This window comes from Dysidea avara, chromosome 6 (genome assembly GCF_963678975.1).
Source record: "Dysidea avara chromosome 6, odDysAvar1.4, whole genome shotgun sequence".
NCBI classification, from domain to species: domain Eukaryota; kingdom Metazoa; phylum Porifera; class Demospongiae; order Dictyoceratida; family Dysideidae; genus Dysidea; species Dysidea avara.
The window spans coordinates 26,692,222-26,712,170 of NC_089277.1; the positions used below are offsets into that span (position 1 = coordinate 26,692,222).

General features: G+C 38.2%; 1 protein-coding gene and 1 long non-coding RNA gene across 4 annotated transcripts in view; one reads left to right on the forward strand and one right to left on the reverse strand.

Moving 5' to 3' along the window:
• Positions 1-1,148, reverse strand: part of LOC136257846 (uncharacterized) — a 47,699-nt gene extending 46,551 nt beyond the window's left edge. For all 3 annotated transcript variants that reach the window (XM_066051160.1, XM_066051161.1, XM_066051162.1), the window contains exon 1: positions 1,060-1,148. In XM_066051160.1, coding sequence (XP_065907232.1) covers positions 1,060-1,074 — 15 coding nt within the window. In that variant the 5' untranslated portion in view covers positions 1,075-1,148. The remainder of the gene's footprint in view (positions 1-1,059) is intronic.
• On the forward strand, positions 1,148-16,398 carry LOC136259011 (uncharacterized). Its single transcript, XR_010703154.1, has 2 exons — positions 1,148-1,249; positions 16,232-16,398. It is a non-coding gene; the product is annotated as an uncharacterized lncRNA (long non-coding RNA).
• Positions 16,399-19,949: the final 3,551 nt, after the last annotated feature.

Genomic DNA, 19,949 nt, shown 5'->3' on the forward strand with positions numbered 1-19,949 from the left:
TGCATCACCATGCACTCTTCAGCCCTTACTAAGTTACAGGTGAGAATGCATGTAAATATTCTATTCCAATACTAAGATGTGTGGCAGGGTGTAGTTTGTATTTTTGCAGGCTTTAGTCACATGCTAATTTCTTGGTGTGTGTTATAGTATGTTCACGTTGAGCTGAATCCTGAAAAAACAGCTAAAAATTAAAAGTGGATTTTTTTCTCAACAGAGTTAACATTTCAGCCAACCAGATGATTATTGGTAACAGCAAAGGTGTCAACAACAGACATGTACGGTTTGGCTCCATTACAAGTTCGGGAAAGAGCTGTAATGGACACTGTATTTATATGGCTTCCCCATAGGAAATGTATTGTGAAAATTTTGATTGGCCGTAAATATTATGTTAAACATTTGGACAATAAAATTTTGAAATATTCTTAGCGGGTCAAGCAGTACTTAGTTAAGTAGTACTACAAATGAGCCAAATTTCAAGATTGTGTGTAATTGCATCCATGAGTTATTAAATGTCTTTGAGGATTCAGCTCAACGTGAACGTACTATAGCTAACAATAGCTGTGAAGAAACATCATTACAATCACAGCAACTTGTGTGCTGGAGCTTTGAAAGATCTTGTTGGAGATTCTTACTTCTTGCCTTGAGCAGCCCTATAAACTTGGTTTCAAACCATATAGTTTTGATTGTGGGTTTCGAACTCATTTCATCTTGATCCGTAAGTAATGTAGAATGATTTTGTTGCCTTGACCAATGACCGGACTGTAATCACTGTGTGACAGTTACTCGTACAACCAAAAAAGCTAGAGACAACCCCTTGCGATTGACATAAGTGGTAATGCCATGATGTGTGATCGACAGGATGATTCTAGAGGTCTTTACCAGTGAATATACAGATGTAAACAATGAGATACACATATTTTGTACACGTAGGCTACCAGTGCATGCCAAACAGGATGGAGAAAGCCTGAGTCACTTTTACTCAAAGAGTCTAAGCTGGAAAAAAAAATCATTTTGGAGTGGTCTTGCACAAATACTGCACAAACACTCACTTAGACTAACCTCTCTTTTCGCCATGTTGCATGAAGTATCAACAGCGGAAGGAGAGTTGCACTTAGCTTGATTGAGAGACGCGCCACGCCCCGCGATGAATTTCACGTGACTTACTGAAAAAGGGTAGGCGTTGCACCTCGAGATGGATGTGGTGATGGAGGTTCCTCGGGAGATTCTATGATGATCACTTGTACACCAGGTTAGTTACTGTGCATTCACAGTCTCGTGTGATCAGACCATAGATAATACAGACCACTTTTATATCATTCGATCATTCATTTTCCCTATCACTCGAGATACAGAGATATCACTCAATTTAAATGTAAATTCGCATCCGGATTGTCTTTGAAGTTTTTGTTGGATCAGTGGCAGATTTAGAGGGCGTTCAGTAGGCGACAAGGGTAGGTCTAGGAGGAATGGGAAATTAGGAAACCGGAAATGGGAGATGAGGAACTAGGATCTAATCCAAAACAGCCAAGCTTACAGCAGCTGGTACTAGTTGCCAGCTGACCCTCAGATCTTGTAATTTTTTTTTCACCCTTGTTTTCTCCAATGTTTTTGTATGTGTGTTAACTTGATCTGTAAAGTATTAAAATAAAAAAAATAAAATAAGCTGTAAAAAAAGAGTGCGGCCCCCAAAAGGCTATGGTGAGAAAAACGATGTGAAATCCAAGGTGGTGGCAAAGAACTGGCTGTGATGGTAGGTTAATGGTAAAATTTTAATAACGACAATTCACCGCTGCTTGGTCTTGGCACAAACTTCACCTGGATTGTTATTATTAAAATTTTTACCATTAACCTACCATCACAGTCATTTCTTGGTCACCACTTTGGATTTCAATCTTTTCCACTAGCCTCTTTGGGGGCTGCACTCTTTTTTACAGCTTGGCTGTTTTGGATTAGATATCACTTCTTTTTGTACTTGTATACCACCCGATGGTGTTTTAAACTTATCTGTTTTTTCTTTACTATAGCAAGAAAAAGATATAAAACAGATTTTAAATATTTTAGCTTTTTTTTGATTTTATCAGGTGACTTGTTTCTCTCTGATCTCTCTACAGCGTGACTTGTTTCTAGCTGAAATCTTTACAGGGTGATCTATTCATAACTAAACTCTCTACAGGGTAATTTTTTTTGTAGCTGAACTCTCTACAGGGTGACTTGTTTCTAGCTGATCTCTCTACTGGGTAACTTATTTCTAGCTAAATTCTCTACAGAGTGATTTGTTCGTAGGTGAACTATCTACAGGGCAATTTGTTTGTAACTGAAATCTTTATAGAGTGATTTGTTTGTAGCTGAACTGGTGATTTCTTTGTAGTTGAATTCTCTACAAGGTGACTTCTTCTAGCTGATCTCTCTACAGGGTGACTAGTGTCTAGCTGATCTCTCTATAGGGTAACTTGTTTCTAGCTGAATTCTCTACAGGGTTATCTGTTCATAGTTGAACTATATACAGAGTGATCTGTTTGTAACTGAGCTCTCTACAGTATGAATAGTTTCTAGCTGATCTTTCTACAGGGTACTTTGTTTGTAGCTGAACTCTACAACGTGATTTGTTTGTAGCTGAACTCTCTACAGGGTGATTTGTTTGTAGCTGAATTCCCTGCAGGATGATTTGTTCATAGCTGAACTTGCTGCAGGGTAATTTGTTTGTGGCTGAACTCTCTACAAGGTGACTTCTAGCTGATCTCTCTACGGGGTGATTTGTTATAGCTGATCTCTCTACTGGGTGACTTGTTTCTAGCTGAACTGTCTACAGATGATTTGTTCGTAGCTAAACTCTCTGCAGGGTGATTTGTTTGTAGCTGAACTCTCTACAGGGTGACTTGTTTCTAGCTGATCTCTCTATATGGTAACTTATTTGTGGCTGAACTCTCTACAGGGTGGTTTTTTTTGTAGCTGAACCCTCTACAAAGTAACTTCTTCTAGCTGATCTCCCTACAGCATGACTTGTTTCTAGCTTATCTCTCTACAGGGTGATCTGTTTGTAGTTCAACTCTCTACAGGGTGATCTATTTGTAGCTGAGCTCTCTACAGTGTGACTAGTTTCTAGCCGATCTCTCTATAGGGTAACTTGTTTGTAGCTGAACTCTCTAAAGGATGGTTTCATTGTAGCTGAACTCTCTACAGGGTGGTTTATTTGTAGCTGAACTCTCTACAAGGTGACTTCTTTTAGCTGATCTCTCTACAGTGTGACTAGTTTCTAGCCGATCTCTCTATAGGGTAACTTGTTTGTAGCTGAACTCTCTAAAGGATGGTTTCATTGTAGCTGAACTCTCTACAGGGTGGTTTATTTGTAGCTGAACTCTCTACAAGGTGACTTCTTTTAGCTGATCTCTCTACAGGGTGACTTGTTTCTAGTTGCAGGGTTGTTTGCAGCTGAACTCTCTTCAGAGTGATTTGTTTGTAGCTGAACTCTCTACAGGGTGACTTGCTTGTAGCTGAACTGTCTATAAGATTAACTTTGTAGCTGTACTCCCTACAGAATAACTTGCAATAGAATTCTATAATGGAGTAAGTTTAAAGTAGCTGAATGCTTTATTAGGGTGACTGTTCTATTAGAGTATCTTGGTCTCATTTGCTACACGTAGTTTGGCTTTCGAATCACAACTTATTAGGTTGTTATCCGATTTTTCTGTACTGCTGCAAGGACTTTCTATGCTGATTATTTCAGCTGCATACCGGTTTTCAGCTCATTGCTCTAAGCGGTTTGCCTGGTAGGCATGAAAATTATTAGTATTTTATTCTTGAGTCTTGATCATGCAATTGTTACACACCTTTGGTTTCGAGTCCTATCTCCAAGATCTTTATTTCGTTTACTTTCAAACCTCCAATAGAACTCCTACAATGGTTGATATATCCTCCAACTAATTTTCAACTCATTCCATGAAGCGGTTTACCTGTAGGCATGATGACAAATCGATCTTGTTTTACTCGAATAATTGATTATAAATCCAAAACCATTCATTGGATTTGTACCAAATTCGATACTGGGATTTGCCTTTTGACTCCCTTTCATAGGCGGCTCCATGATTTTTTCTGATCAAGAACATAGTTAGACTTTAAAGGTCCACTGAAATGGAAATTTCACTTGCCATTTTATTGAATGAATAAGTACTTGTATCATGCAATGCACGAAAACACCTTTTTGATAATTCAATTATGTTGTTCTGCAGAGTTATTATGCCACAAAGTCTAGTTACGTCATGATGTGACGTCAGACCAAGAACCAGAAGTACTGTATCTGCACACTTTATAACGGGAAAGTCACAGTACGGTAGCATTACCCAGCACTTCTTTTCGTCATCGTAGCATTCCAAGATCACTGAAGAGTTCTGTTGGTAAACAAAAGCCAAGTATGGAGTGTAGCTGTTGCTGTAGTGCTTGGGCTTGAACCACCTTCTCCTCTCGGTACGCGCGAAGCGCTGCATGTTTAACTGTAGCAGGCTGTTAGTTCGGTCTGTTTACGAAGCTGGGTTAGCAGTATCACACATACAAACGATCGTTAGACTTACCCATAGGATCTATGACTTACCTGATTCGCTCGTCAAGGCCAATATCCTCGCAAGTGAGAGTGGTGCCAACTCGCACCACAATAGCTATACCTCTCTACCCGCTGTATTGGGAAGGATACGTGCTTAAATGCATTCAAAACAGCCAAGGAACGAACTGCAGCTCGCTCCCACCACTGTGTTGTCGATTTGCAGCCCCTTTCACAGATGTCTCGAGCGTTCTTCACCACACCACCTAGCGTACATTAACTAACCCACTCCCATAGACTTGTAACTGGTTGCAGAACAACTTCTTACCGTATTTCAAGTCTTTGTGGCTTGAAATTAAACTGAAACTTGCTGTACATGGACCGAAATAGGCACTTCTGTGTATCACACGCGTACTGAAGTTTCTTGGTATGATGCGTTATGACGCAAGTTAATTGACAAACCGCAATATACTAAAATGTATTATATCTACTAAACAAAGCAAAATCAGACTAAACCATATGCATCAACCTATCCCATTAGTAGCAAGGATTGATAATAGCTAAAGTTGTTTTTACCATTTCAGTGGACCTTTAAGTGAAGACCAAAAAAAGGTTACTGCTTGCTGAGAATATAACTACCCTCCACTAATTATGTATTAATATCACTGATAAAGTACATAAAAATTCTTATTTATAGCTATATAGCTTGCTACACTGCTGCTCTAAACACTGTGACTGCTTTATTAGGGTGATTGACTGCTCTATTATAGTATCTCGATCTGATAGGGACCGGGTTCCGGAAACCTCAGAAACCCTCTTTCCTGGAGCCACCCCTGCCTTTATGTGTATCAAATTTCAGTGCAATTGGATAACACTTTTGTGTTTTATAGCAATATTTGCAAAGTGTGCAAAAATACAACGAAAAAAGAAATAAAAAAACAGAGAAAAATTGAAATTTGGCCTCTCATATCTCGAAAATGGCTAGGGCTATTTCCTTTTTAAAATTTTTTTATTGGAAATTTCTTTTCTTAAAAGGCTACAAACACATACACAATTACATTGAAAACTGAGTCTCTGCTTGAATCAGGTCAACTGGAGCACACTTTATGTAGAAGCATTCTGAAGATCAGGCTCCTCTGATACATTGCATGGCTGATCGAAGTAAGCAAAAAGATAGTTGGCACCTGACCCAAACCCAAAATGAAGCATAAGGTTCCTTCCATTTCTCAGACAACAGGCTATTTCCTTCAATTTTGGAATGTGAACTCCCTTAATTAGAGGGAAACTCTGCAGCAAATTTGCTTCCAATTGGTTAAGGGATCACCGAGATACAGAGGTGTGAAAATGACATTTTCTTTCTTCCTGTCAATATATATACCCATGGTGTGGTGTACCGGCTTCTTGGGCCACATGATACACTATCGTGTGCCTTGATATTCTTACCTGTATGGGCTGTCACAGAAAAATCAGTCTGGCTGGACCGATTTTGGATACCAAAACTAGTCCGGCCAGACTGATTTTGTTTAACCAAATTTAGTTCAGCCGGACCACTTTTGACATCCAATATTGGTCTGGCCTAAACAAAAGTGGTCCAAACAAGTGTGAATTCTATGAGATGACTTTGTGGTCATTAACATGTGTAGCTAGCTATATATAACTACTAATGCGGTAGTGAAGTATTATTCACAGCACTGGGTATATATAGGGTATATAGAATTGTATCTGGTGTCAGGAACCACTGCATGGCCTGCAAACTATAATATTACTAGCATTTTTAAAAATTATTAATTTAAGAATGAAGTAGGGATCTATACAATAAAAAGTAGTGAAACAAGAGATGAATGATAGTATTACAGCATAGCTCAGTGAGAAAGTCCCTACTTTGGCATTGAGCAAAATTATAGCTAATGTGCCAAAGTAGGGACTTTCCCATCAAGCTATGCTGTAATACCATTATTCATCTCTTGTTTCACTACTTTTTATTGCACAGATCCCTACTTTATTTCTAAATTAACAATTTTTAAAAATACTAGTTTGTTTATTTTTTTGTTGTAGCACAGCTAGTTACAGAGTAATTTGTGAGCTAGCCATTAAGTTCCTGTATAGCTTATTAAAGTACGTACTGTGCCAAAATTGGAAGCACTTAGGCCCATTAGTAGCGTGCATAGCTTACTTTTGATCATAGTAGCAGTGGTGCTTAGATCTATGACCTGTCTCAGTATGATGCCATGGTCTGCATTCTGTTCACCCGGCCGGAAGTTGTTCGAACGAAGAGGCCCTTTCAGTTGTCTGAAGCTTAGTCTCAACTAACAGGATGAAGTAATACAATTTCCACCCGAGTACTACTCACTGATCTTGCCATCCGGTTGAGTCAATGTGTTCAGAGGATCAAGCCGTCGAGTATCAGTCTGTCAACAAATCTCTTCGTCAATTGCAATCCAGGCATTGGCAAAAATCAAAATGACAACTCAGCAGACCTCACAACAGCCTTAATGTTTCACCATACTTAGATTTCACATGCAACACTTAAAATTATAAGTGCCCCACTCTTTCAGCCGCATAAGCGCTTTCTGAAATAATTTTGTGGTGTGTACAGAAAATTGTTGATACGGAAAATTAATGCCTCGGTATGTTTTGATGCTTGAAGAAGAAGACAACCAACCTGATTGAAGATAAAAGGAAAGACAAGGTGTACAGGGTGTACACTCATCAAAACCTCAAAAGGCACATTCCACCGATGAGTTTGCTATTGTGGCATAAAATGGTGACCGTGTGCTGCTTCATTTGGGCTCTAGGCTTGCAACTGTGGTCAGTGAGTGAGTGAGACAAAATTTCAAGTTTTGGAGGTTTTTAAAAATCCTCTATCCTTTCACCAGTAAGTGTTTTCTTGTTTTTAATGGTGTATTTCATGTTAGATGGACTAATATTATTCCGTAAAGGTGATTTTCGTGGTGTAAGATGTCTCTAGGGTGATTTTTAAAGGCAGAATTTTAGGCAGTACTCATCACTTTTAATGCAATCCCTACTTAAGCAGTACTACCGTACTGTTTGGTGAGTATAGCGTAATTTTGTTTCCCGCATTGATTTATGGATAAATAATGCATATTAGTTGAAACTAAATTCTATGTCATAGCTATAGCTATAATTATGCAACCTTGAACACAGTCACAAAATTAATTTTGTTTTAATTTAAAGCAGTGTGGGATGATAATAGTCCTGCATCCTTTTTCTCCACGTCAATATCCAAATGGGAAGTACGTAGAGGTTTTCTTCCAAACATCAACTCAAATTGTGAATACTGAGTTGACTCATGGTGTGCAGTGTTGTATGCAATACACAGGTATCAGGATATTCTTCCCAAGTACTTTTATGCTCAATAAACTTCACAAGCATGCCCTATGGTGTTTGGTTGAATCTTTCATCCAGACCATTTGCCTATTATCTGTTGAAAAACAACTATAGCGACATGATTGAAATCAATAGTTATGTTGGATCACTTATACTTCAGGATGGCAGCTATACATACAAGCTATCATTAAAACTTGTCTTATATCTTCGATTTCTGCATATAGCTCAGAATTTAATTTGTTGTTAAATTCTGACCCTTGGTCAGTTTTTATTAATCTGGGAATGTACATTCTCCATATATATATATATTAATACAACATCAATATCGTGTCCTGTACAAAAACTCCAATAGCAGCTTGTGGTATATTTTTGATATACTACAGCAAACTAGCCAATAGAATCAGTATATCACTTGTACATTTGATATACGTATCTGATTGGCTAAACTTTTTTGATAGTGTTTAGTTATTTTACCAGTTAGGCATGTCCGACTTGACAACTGCTGGTACCATAGTAACCAATACCTGTTACCTAGCAACAACATCGTTGCCTAGAAACCGTTGCTAGGTAACCACTACTGATTTTAGAAATGATTTTGACACCATAGCAACGGTTGCTAAGCAACCACCAAAAGCATGTAACTAGGTCAGGTTTACATTTTGTTGCCTAACAACAGTTGCTATGGATTGTTGGACCGATTTTCAAGAAGATTCCAGGCTGCAACACATGTGCATACTCCTTGAGCATGCTAATCACAAGGAATTACTTACCAGTACTAATAATGGTGTAAAAACATTAGAAATTGCTGTTACTGCTTCCAAGTGGGAGACGAGATGTTGTATTAACATATTATACTACAGATATCATGGTATTCGAAATATATACCAAAAGATATACATATTTAGGAAAGGGTGCCATAGTGCGAGGCTTCGCCTCGCACTATAACATCTTTTCTAAGTTTGTATATCTTTTGGTATATATTTCGAATACCATGATATCTGTAGTATAACATATACATATATATATATATATATATAGTTATAAAAGAGTGTCAGTTGAGCAAATTAAAATTCATAATGTATACATATACACGAATACAAAATTGCGTATGCACGATTATGCATAAGTAGCAAACTTCAAGAGCATGCACTGTTATCAGCTAGGGGTAGCAAATGCTTTAACTCTTTATTTAGATAATCACTGACAGTTTCCTAGCTATCAATGTGCCAATGCAGAGGTGGATTTAGGATTTACAAAAGGGGGCTCAAGGTACTAATCTCTCATATGAATGTGTGTGAAACATGCTGAAACTAGGGGGAGGGTGGGGGGAATGCCCCCTTCAGAAAGTTTTGAATGCTGAAATACTGCAATTTGGAGTGCCTATAAATATTCTATATACTGTCATTTAGATTAGGTATAGCTGTGCAGCTTTTGTTATAATGAATAGATTTAGCTATTCTCATTTATGAATCTGATTCAGAAATAATGAGCATGGCAGGCATTATCACTGGCTTTGTGCTAAAGGTTATCCAACAAGATCCCAGATCACTGGGATCAGCTGCATTGGAGGCGTACAACTCTAATAGAGTAGTAACCTAACTACTACATAATAGTTGGTTCTGCTTCACTATAATTGCATGTGGCTATGCACAAATAATTATGAAACTAAAGTCTGCATACTGTATTGCATACTGAAAAAGTATACATGCAGCTACATGTCTGTAAATTGTTATTCTGTATACACATGATAGCTATCAACAGCAACCATACTAATAATTATTAATAACAAAAGAAAATTGTACTTATTAGATGTACAACAGCTATTATGTATAGTTTGGTCATACATACAATTGCTCAGTATGATGATTTATTTGGAGCAGACAACACAACTCTTTGCATAACCACTATCATAAAGCAGAGCATCACTAGAAGATCCTACAATAATTGGGTATAGATTATGATCTGGAATTTGTTCCAGGCCTACATCGATGCAGTTGTACATAGAGCATCCACCTTGATTGTGATGTCCAGCCATAATCTAACCTCTGTTCTCTTCACACCATCCAGTTGGACACTCATAGTGAGAAGGTATCATCAGTGTTGTGCTTTTTCTTGTAACTTTACAAACAGCACAAGGCATGTCATGACTATCAGCATGATTAAGAGGTCCACTAGTTTGATACTCCACACCATATGCATAAGATGGTTCACCTCTAGCATTGTTTGCATAATACATTGGCAAGCGCATCATATTGGCAGGATAGCCATTGCTCCTCCTGCTGAACTGCCTTGGTAGACACAGCTTTAGGTTCAAATGGACAAGAACTATTTCCCTATCTGATTGATGTATGACACTTGTGAAGGTGAGAAGTTTTTTTTGTCAGCAACATTAAGAGACCTTTTAAAATTTGTCTCTTTGTCTTGTGCTGAACTTATTAATTGCATCATTTGATTCTGACTGTTCCAGTTTGCAAACAGGTATACTGGAGGAAAGTTGAAATCTTTATCGGTGACTTCCACTGCAGTATCAATAGCAAAAACCAGATAGTAATAATAGCTACCGTATGTGTAGCAACAAAACAAGGTCCATTCTTTTAACTGTACACTGTTTCAATCATTCTTGTAGCAACTAGCAAGTGCATGAATCACTATTTCTGCATGGTGTTAAATAGTCATGATGATGCAGTAATAGCAGCCATACATTTTAAAGACTCTGATCAAATAATATTAGGCATTGGCATGCAACAGCAAAACTGCATATCTGGAACTATACTGTCCCTCAACCATGACACATAAATTAGTGTATGACTATAAAACAGTGAAAAACAGTGATGCATTTGAATGACATGTACCCAGTACTAGTCTGGAGCTAGACTAAGTTTAGTATGTCTACACTGCTAGCTGAACAATAATGGGCTCAAACAATTGTTAATCTGGGATGCTGTTCACATCAGTTTCAATCTGAGGATTCTGATTCCTAGTAAGTGGGTGATATATTTATGGACAGTAGCTAGCTATTAATCAGACTGGCATAAAAGCAACTGGTACATAATGTATATATACAAGAGTTTATAATGGTATAGGGAGAGTGTCGAACTACACTATACCCTGTGAAGAATGTGCCTGTAAAGTCCTATGGCATCATTCAAACAACTCAGTGATTTGTGTTTATTGGTGACTAATTATAAGTACACTGGGCGCACGCATACTAATTGAGAGACTGAAACTACAGAGTTAAAAGAACAGTGTATTCTGGAAAATTATGGCACAGCATGCTGAGGAGCTCAGTACAAAGAGAAAGACACAGCCAACTAACCTTGAAAGCCATAGATATCAACTTCGCACATGGCATCTTAATTCGAGATTTCATCATGGTCGCCATTCCATGCCTTGACAGTTCTGATAGTGAAAGTGACACATCTAGATGGGGCTTTAGCCATAGGGACTCAATGCGGGATTACCCGACCAAACTAAGAAAGTGTTAAATCTGGGCAATCAACAGTGGTCAGATCTACAAGAGGACACAAAAGTATGCGGGTACTTTACGGACTCATTTTTCATTGGGTATAGTGAAGTTCAATACTTTCCCTAGTACATTATAAACTCTTGACATATATCTATATATATGTACTACGTAGTTACGTGACATCAATTTGCACCAAGTACAGTGTATCTATTTAATGCAATGCTTGTGTATCATATAGTACTGTGATCCCACACTTATCAAAAAAATAGTTATTCTGAATGTCATGATTTTTTCTCTCCTAATCACAAGCAGTGTTTTTGTGCATAATCACAAAATTACTTCTCCTTTCATTTCTTGCAAGTAGTTTATAGGCTTCAGGGCTTTCTGTCTATGCTGCTGGAGGAAGGATAGATGTAATATGTCATCGGAATTATTATGTTGGATTCCAGTTGATTGTGAGCCAGCTGGTTCAGTTCAGACTAATTGTTGCTTTGTGGTTGGACTGCTGATGTGTTATCTTTGAGTCTTTGACACTGAAATTAGATGTAAATATTGGAATTGTAAATGCCTTTGTTTGTTCCCTTTTCTATGTTAGACCTGAACTCCAACAGTATGAAAAACGTTACTATGACAGGGAGAACTCAAGCTAAAACGGTAATTTACAGTGTTTAAGGTTACGGTATAGTCACGGGCAATCATTCAAATTTTTGAATGCCTATCAGTACTTTTTGAGAAGGCCATAAAACCAGTCTACTGAGTCTAGCAGTGCCAAAGGTTTAAAGTGAACACAAAGCCCTTCATATTTATGTCATTGCAGTGTAGTTTGAGACAGGTGGAACACTACAAGTTGTTGTAGCAAGACAGGTAAGCCAGCTCATACATCGCTCAGCCCCAGCTGTCACTACCATGTTTCTCCACTGCAAAAGCTATGGGCTCTATTGGCAGTTCTGGGGCATGATGATACTATACGTGACCCGGTCTGCGAAAAGGGCTCTTATAGCCTTTCCAATTATCCATGTTTGGCTAATCATAACTCCTAATCTACTAAAGCTATCACCATGTAATTACACCCACAGCTACTGCCAGGTTAGGGTTGTTGAGTGACCAAATTGTAGGCTTGTACCATATTCACCAGTCACGTTATGGGTTACCATATATATGCAATTGGAAAGGCTATAAGAGCCCTTTTCGCAGACCGGGTCACAATTATTACATTAAATTTATTAAGTCCTGTGGAAGTGTTTTTGGCATATTTCTTCCCAGTAACAGAGACTGATACAAGCCTTCAAAGAGCTTGTTTCCCTCAAAGAAACTACTAAAAGTTTAATAAAATGCCTTTACTAACAGTAGCTTAAACTATCGCTTCCACAGGACCTAGATATTTTAGTTGCTTAGTTACTTGTGTCAAAATTATAGAGATTAAGTAATCTGTTAGTCTGGTTTTTGGCAGTGCGTTTTTGAAAAACATTTCTCTATCATGGCCCACACACCCAAGAAGAGTTATTGTTCTGCAGTATAAACAAACAAATACATATAGTTGTATTACTTTCACAACACAGTTGGTGAAATTATGTATCCCTTGCTTGGTTTTGGGCAGGTTCTGTAATTTGTTCCAAGCACGCATTAAAAAATGTACCGTAACCTTACATGCAGCTGACTTATAACTATACTGGATAAAGGATTGAAAATAATCACTAAGACATGCCCTATGCAGGCTGCCTACTCCACGTATCCATAAGGTCAGTACTGGGATTAAGTTGCACAGTGTACAGAAAAAGAGTGTTGCTCCATACTAACAACAGTGGGATGTAAAGCCAACTAATGCATCAGAAATCAAATCAGGCTACAGTAGAACCTTATATAAATCATTAATGATAGAAAAGTTTTGCAATATCTTGCATATTTGATTTTTCATGTGTACAAATGCTGATCTACAGTAAAATGATACTTGTGACCAGTAGAGATGAAGTTCTTGTTCTAATATTATGAGAAATTCATACGTCTTGATTATGATATTTGATATATTATGCCATTGTTACTGTGAACACCCATGTAACAGAACTCAAATAGAGCAACCTTATTGCATAGAAAATTCTATCATATCAATCAATATTCTAATATGACATTGTAATGTAGCAAATTATTAAGGATACCCTCTTTGTATGGACACATTCACCTCAACATAAGATCGTAGATAGTCTATCCCACAAGTAATGGAGGCTAGAAAGTCATCCAATACATTTGCGGTCACCTCTGACTGGCTCATGAGTCAAAATTACTGTCTGCGGTATATTATTAAGGGTTCATCTAGAAGAATGATAGTAGGTTATGAAATAAAGAACTTTGCAATTAACATATGTGACTAGATTTTACAAAACCGATCCAAATCACACATCAAACAAAATTAAACTAACACCTCCAGTGGATAGCTACACTATTGTACTAGTAGTTTTTACTCTCAGTACCACTCAAACTATTTGAGGTTGATTTCAACAGACGTCTTTTCTGGGTGGTGTGTAGAGCTCGAGTGGCAGTTTTAGGCCTTGTGAAGGACCTGGCGTAGCAAGAACCAGTGGGCAGCCTGATAATGTCGGCCAGACGTTTTTCTGTGGATTTTGCAACATATCAACCACTACGGAGCCAGCACAGCCCTGTAATCTCGTCTCTGGACTCCAATGATGGTCTGCCTCCATTTTGAAGTCTAACCCTTGCCCACCCCACCACCACTACCCTCCATCCCACCACCCCTGCCCTCCACCCCACCACCCCTACCCTCCACCCCACCACCCCTACCCTCCATCCCACCACCCCTGCCCTCCACCCCACCACCCCTACCCTCCACTCCACCACCCCTACCCTCCACCCCACCACCCCTACCCTCCACCCCACCACCCCTACCCTCCACCCCACCACCCCTACCCTCCACCCCACCACCCCTACCCTCCACCCCTTTGTGAGCACTCATGATACTACCTTGCTCATCCAACTGCTCAGATTTTCTATCTTATTTGGCGGGAAACTCTACAAGCAGCTACAAGTACTGGAAGTGGCCTGAAAGGTAATAGATTGATGCATCTTTTGTGTAAACTTCATATGCGTGCTTGTTATCTTTGGAGAGTTATGCTGGCTTGAATTCTTTAAAGCCGTTATCTCGAAACTTCTAATGTGCGATTTGGATTGTTTTTCCAAAATCCAGTCACATATATGCATATACCTATAAGAACAACATTTTGTTTTAAATGGATAAACAAAAATAAAATTAAACTTGTTTCATGACTAAAGGTCACTGGCATAGAACTAGAATTATAAGTTAATTCTCATTATTGCCTTGGGGTTGTTGCAAAACTTTGGGTTCTGAGGCCTCTCACTTGAGACCTCCTGTGGGTTACTAGTTCTTCCCCAACATGATCTGCCTGAAAGTGCCTGAGTGGTGCACAGTCATTCCAGTGCTGAGCAGAATGCTGGAGCCTTTGCTTTTCATGCATAGTGCGTACGTGTGTGTGTGAGTGCGTGCGTGCGTGCTTGTGTGTAGTGTATACATGCATTGTTTGCATGCATATTATTTGTTGGGTGTAGCATATGCGATGGGGTATGATATACACAAAAACTTGAAATTTCAACTAGGAAAGGGATCATAGCACATCGATAAAAAGTACTGAAACAGGTTGGAGTAGTGCACGATATTAAATCACAGTAAAAAAAATAAGAAGTGTTATATCCCTACCGTACCCAAGATACCATACTGGAAATGCACAGTAGGGATATACAGGTAACAACACTTCTTGTTCTACTGTGACTTACGTAATATTGTGCACTACTCCGGCTTGTTTCAGTTACCTTTTATAAAAGTGCTATTGGCCCTACTCTAGTAGAAAATTATTTTTTGTGCACATACTTCTTTGTTATTTTCTTTGTTTGTTTTTTGTAAAATAAAATTATGCTGACTAGTGAACCCACACATACCGCATCAAAAGAAAGAAATGGGCCGTGCATCCCAGCTACCAATTATCATCTGAAAAGTGAAGTATTTATTGGACCTCATTGTCAGCTATGTTCAACCCTACACAGTACTGCAAATCAAGAACTGTTCAAAAAACATCTCTGCAATTAAAGTAGCCACTGTGAAATATGCGGATAATTTCCATTACGAAGGGGAACCATCACATGTTACCTCATAAATTGACACCATTCGCTGTCAGCAAAGAGGAATGAAGGACACTGGTAAGTCCAAAAAGAATGCATCGTACATTCTGCAGTATGCCAAAAGGCACCTCTAGGGCTGAAGCAACATTGAACAGTGAAAAATCAAGCCTGTTACCTTTGCCATTATAGAGCTATGCTTGTCTGAAGGCATCAGTCAGTCAGTTACTCAGATAGCCAGTTACTCAGTTAGTCGAAAATTCCATTTAATGATTTCTTTAAATTCTAAAGCAACTTGTTGAAAGCATTCTGGGTCGACTTGAAGGCTTGTTTGGGCTTAGTTTTGCCTCCTAACTAATACTGCCTCATCATAGTGAGGAAAAGTGAGGCTGGATTTTGGGTTATGTTTTTTTCAGGGCCCTGCCCAAACCTTTGTAGTCCTTACTATACAGTATGATACAAAGATTAGGTACTCTATTAGTTTGTACTGTACATATTACACAAATCATGTAAACACTCACAACATAATTCAAAAACACATCATGCTACAATGAGAACATGGGAGATATTTAAGGCTATGGTCAAGTTGGAGCCCTTCAATGTAGGGAATCCAAAGTGTGATGGTACCACATTGCGTAATATGCCATAAATGGCAATTGCGCCAAGGCTAGATTTTGTGTTTGCTATTTACCACTAGAATGATGTAAATGAGTTGTTTTATTTTATTTATTTTCATTGTTTTACAGAAACACATGCGGAATCACAGAGATGGTGAAGTACAAAGAAGATAAGACTGTATACAATTAAAAGTTGTTTGAAGGACAAACGGCAATCAATGCCAAAAGCCTATAAAAACTACTTATTTAACTACAACTTAAAATTACAATAAATACTAAATAAAACTTAAAGTTAATTACAATAAATGATATTTACAAGGGTAAGGGAGCTTAGCACAATTACAACAAGGGCATACAAAACGGAAAGTACAATTATTAAATTAATTTAAAAATGATCCCGTAAATAGTTCTTTAACTGTTGCTTAATTGTGTCAAAGAAAAGGGTAAGATACTTTTTGAGTTTCTTGATCTCCTTAGCATGTTCAGTGTCAATATTAATTGGTTGATGAATAGACACTTGCTCAATGCAAAATCAAATATTGGCAGAGCATTCCATAATCTCGGAAGTCTATAAAAATAAGAGTTAGCACATCTTGAGTTACTTGAAATCTTGTGACATAGTTTGATCTTTGAAGACCTTGTATTAGAAAGTTGAAAGTAACATAGTTAGAAATGTTAAAACTGGGGATAGGATGCTTTAATGATCTTATGAAAAATAGAATGTCTTGCAGTTGATAAAAGCTTGTCATTATATTTGGCAATGGTTAAATTGTGTGTTTTACGATGACTTCTTTGTGTCTACAAGCCATCAAGGTAATTAGTGCTGTAATTAGTTCTGTGAAGCTTGTAGCAAAAGCATCGGCTTAATGAAACAAAGCTTGTTGGATGTTTATATCTGCGATACACTGTCAGCTCTGTTAGTGCGTGACACTTCATCAGTGACAGTATACTACAAGTATAAGAAAAAATAGGAATTTTAAGTTAGAGTAGGGAGAGTGTATAGTGCTGCAATAAAAAGTACTGAAACAAGCTGTATCGTAGTAGTACATGTATGTAATGTCCAAATACTGTAAAACAATAAGAAATAAATATCCCTACTGTGCTACACTCAATGCACAGTAGGGATATTCACTTCTTATTGTTTTACAGTATTTGGACATTACGTAATACTCCAATCCAGCTTGTTTCAGTACTTTTTATTGCAACACTATACACTGTCCCTACTCTAATTTAAAATTCCAAATTTTTTTTGTACTTGTTTGTGAAATTTTTTGCAAGCTCATGACTGCTGCTTTCACAAAACTAGTTAGTCTAAGTGTAGTCACAATATTTTAAAGGAGTTATCACAGCACTATTATGATTCATACAATAACAACTGATCAGTGGGCGTGGCTCTACATAAGCCTGCAGACAATAACGGATGTGGATTTCTACATACTTACAGACTGATGAATGGGGGTGGCTACCATACGTCTACAGACAGTTATTTACGTAAGTACGCGTGGCTCACGAAAGAAGCAGGGCTATGCTATGATGTGTGGTAACACGTCCACATTTAATTTGGCATGTGGGGTCAGACCCGAATAATCTGTAAAGCAGGACCTGGATGACCTGACTCGGTGTAACATTGCTAATAAAGAAACCATATTTATTGACATTGCTATATAGTTCACTGCAAGTTGCTCTCACTGATTCATATCAACAGCGAATCATGTATGCGTGTGTTCAAATAGTGTGTTACTGTGAAATTTCTATGATTCAACTAATGCACAGTTCAAGCAATCAGGAGGATGTGAGATTAGGAGCTAGCATCAGTAGTATGCTGCAGCGCAGAAGGCATGTAATCAAAACTGCTTTTACATAGCTCTTTAAGTAAAACAGAATGGATTGAGCTAGCAATAGCCTCTTATCATTGAATGGGAGGCAGAGGGATCAGCTAGAAATAAGTAGAAATCAGCTAGAAACAAGTTACAGATATCAGCTAGAAGAAGTCGCTTTGTAGAGAGTTCAGCTACAAATAAACCACCCTGTAGAGAGTTCAGCTACAAAGAAACCATCCTGTACAGAGTTCAGCTAGAAACAAGTCACCCTATAGAGAGATAAGCTAGAAACAAGTCACCCTGTAGAGAGCTCAGCTACAAATGGATACAGCAGCTGTATCCATTTGTAGCTGAGCTCTCTACAGGGTGATTTGTTTGCAGCTGAACTCTCTGCAGGGTGATTTTTTTGTAAATGAACTCACTACAGGATGACTTTTTTGTAACTGAACTCTCTGCAAGGTGGCTTCTTCTAGCTGATCTCTCTACAGGGTTACTTGTTTTACAGCTCAGCTATGAAAAGATCATCTTGTAGAGAGTCCAGCTATGAAAAGATCACCCTAGAAAGAGTTCAGCTTGAAACAAGTCACCCAGTAGAGAGATCAGCTAGAAACAAGTAACCCTGTAGAGAGATCAGCTAGAAGAAGTCACCTTGCAGAGAGTTCAGTTATCCTGTAGTGAGTTCATTTACAAAAAACATTAGCCTGCAGAGAGTTCAGCTGCAAACAAATCACCCTGTAGAGAGCTCAGCTACAAACATATCTATCTGTAGAGAATTCAGCTACGAAAAGATCACCTTGTACAGAGTTCAATTCAAGTAGAAACAAATCATGCTGTTGAGAGATCAGCTATAGAAGAAGTCATTTCGTCGAGAGTTCAGCTACAAAAAACACCCTATAGAGAGTTAGCTACAAACAATTTACTCTGTAGAGATATCAGCTTGAAACAAGTCACCCAGTAGAAAGATCAGCTAGAAACAAGTCACCCTGTAGAGAGATCAGCTAGAAGAAGTCACCTTGTAGCTAGATAGTTCAGTTACAAACAAATTATCCTGTAGAGAGTTCAGCTACAAATAAAACACTCTGTAGAGAGGTCAGCTTGAAACTATACACAATGTAGGGAGTTCAGCTACAAGCAAATCACCCTTTAGAGAGTTCAAGTTACCCTGTAGAGAGATTAGTTACAAACAAATCATCCTGTAGTGAGATCAGCTAGAAAAAAGTCAGCCAGCAGAGACTTTAGCTGCAAACAAATCACCCTGTAGAGAGTTCAGTGGCAAACAGATCATCACAAACAATCACCCTATAGAGGGTTCAGCTAGATACAAGTCACACTGCAGAGAGATCAGCTAGAAGAAGTCACCTTGTAGAGAGATCAGCTAACCTTGTAGAGAGTTCAGCTACAAAGAAACCATCCTGTAGAGAGTTCAGCTACAAACAAATCACCCTGTAGAAAGTTCAGCTACAAACAAATCACCTTGTAGAGAGATCAGCTACAAACAAATCACCCTGTAGGGAACCCAGCTAGAAAAAAGCCACCCTATAAAACAGATTAGCTAGAAAGAAGCCTGTAGAGAGCTCAGCTACAATCAAATTACACTGCAGAGAGTTCAGCTGCAAACAAATCACTTTATACAGAGATAAGCTAAAATAAGTCACCTTGTAGAGAGTTTAGCTACAAAGAAACCATCTGTAGATAGTTCAGCTATATTTCAAGTCACCCAGTAGAGAGATCAGCTGCAAACACATCATCCTGTCGGGAATAATTGGCATACAATAAATATATGTATATAATTTGCTAATAACAGCAAAAAGTTTTGAAGTACTAAAAATCTTCTTTAAGTTCATTTCTTCTTCCTGTGGTAAAGAAAAAAAAGATGGGTTAAAAAGCTCCAAAGCCAGCCATAGGCCATATTTGCAGTATACAAATACAAAAAGAAGTGATATCTAATCAAAAACAGCCAAGCTGTAAAAAAGGTGTGTTCACAAAAAAGGCCATGGTGAAAAAAGATATGAAATCCCCAAATGGTG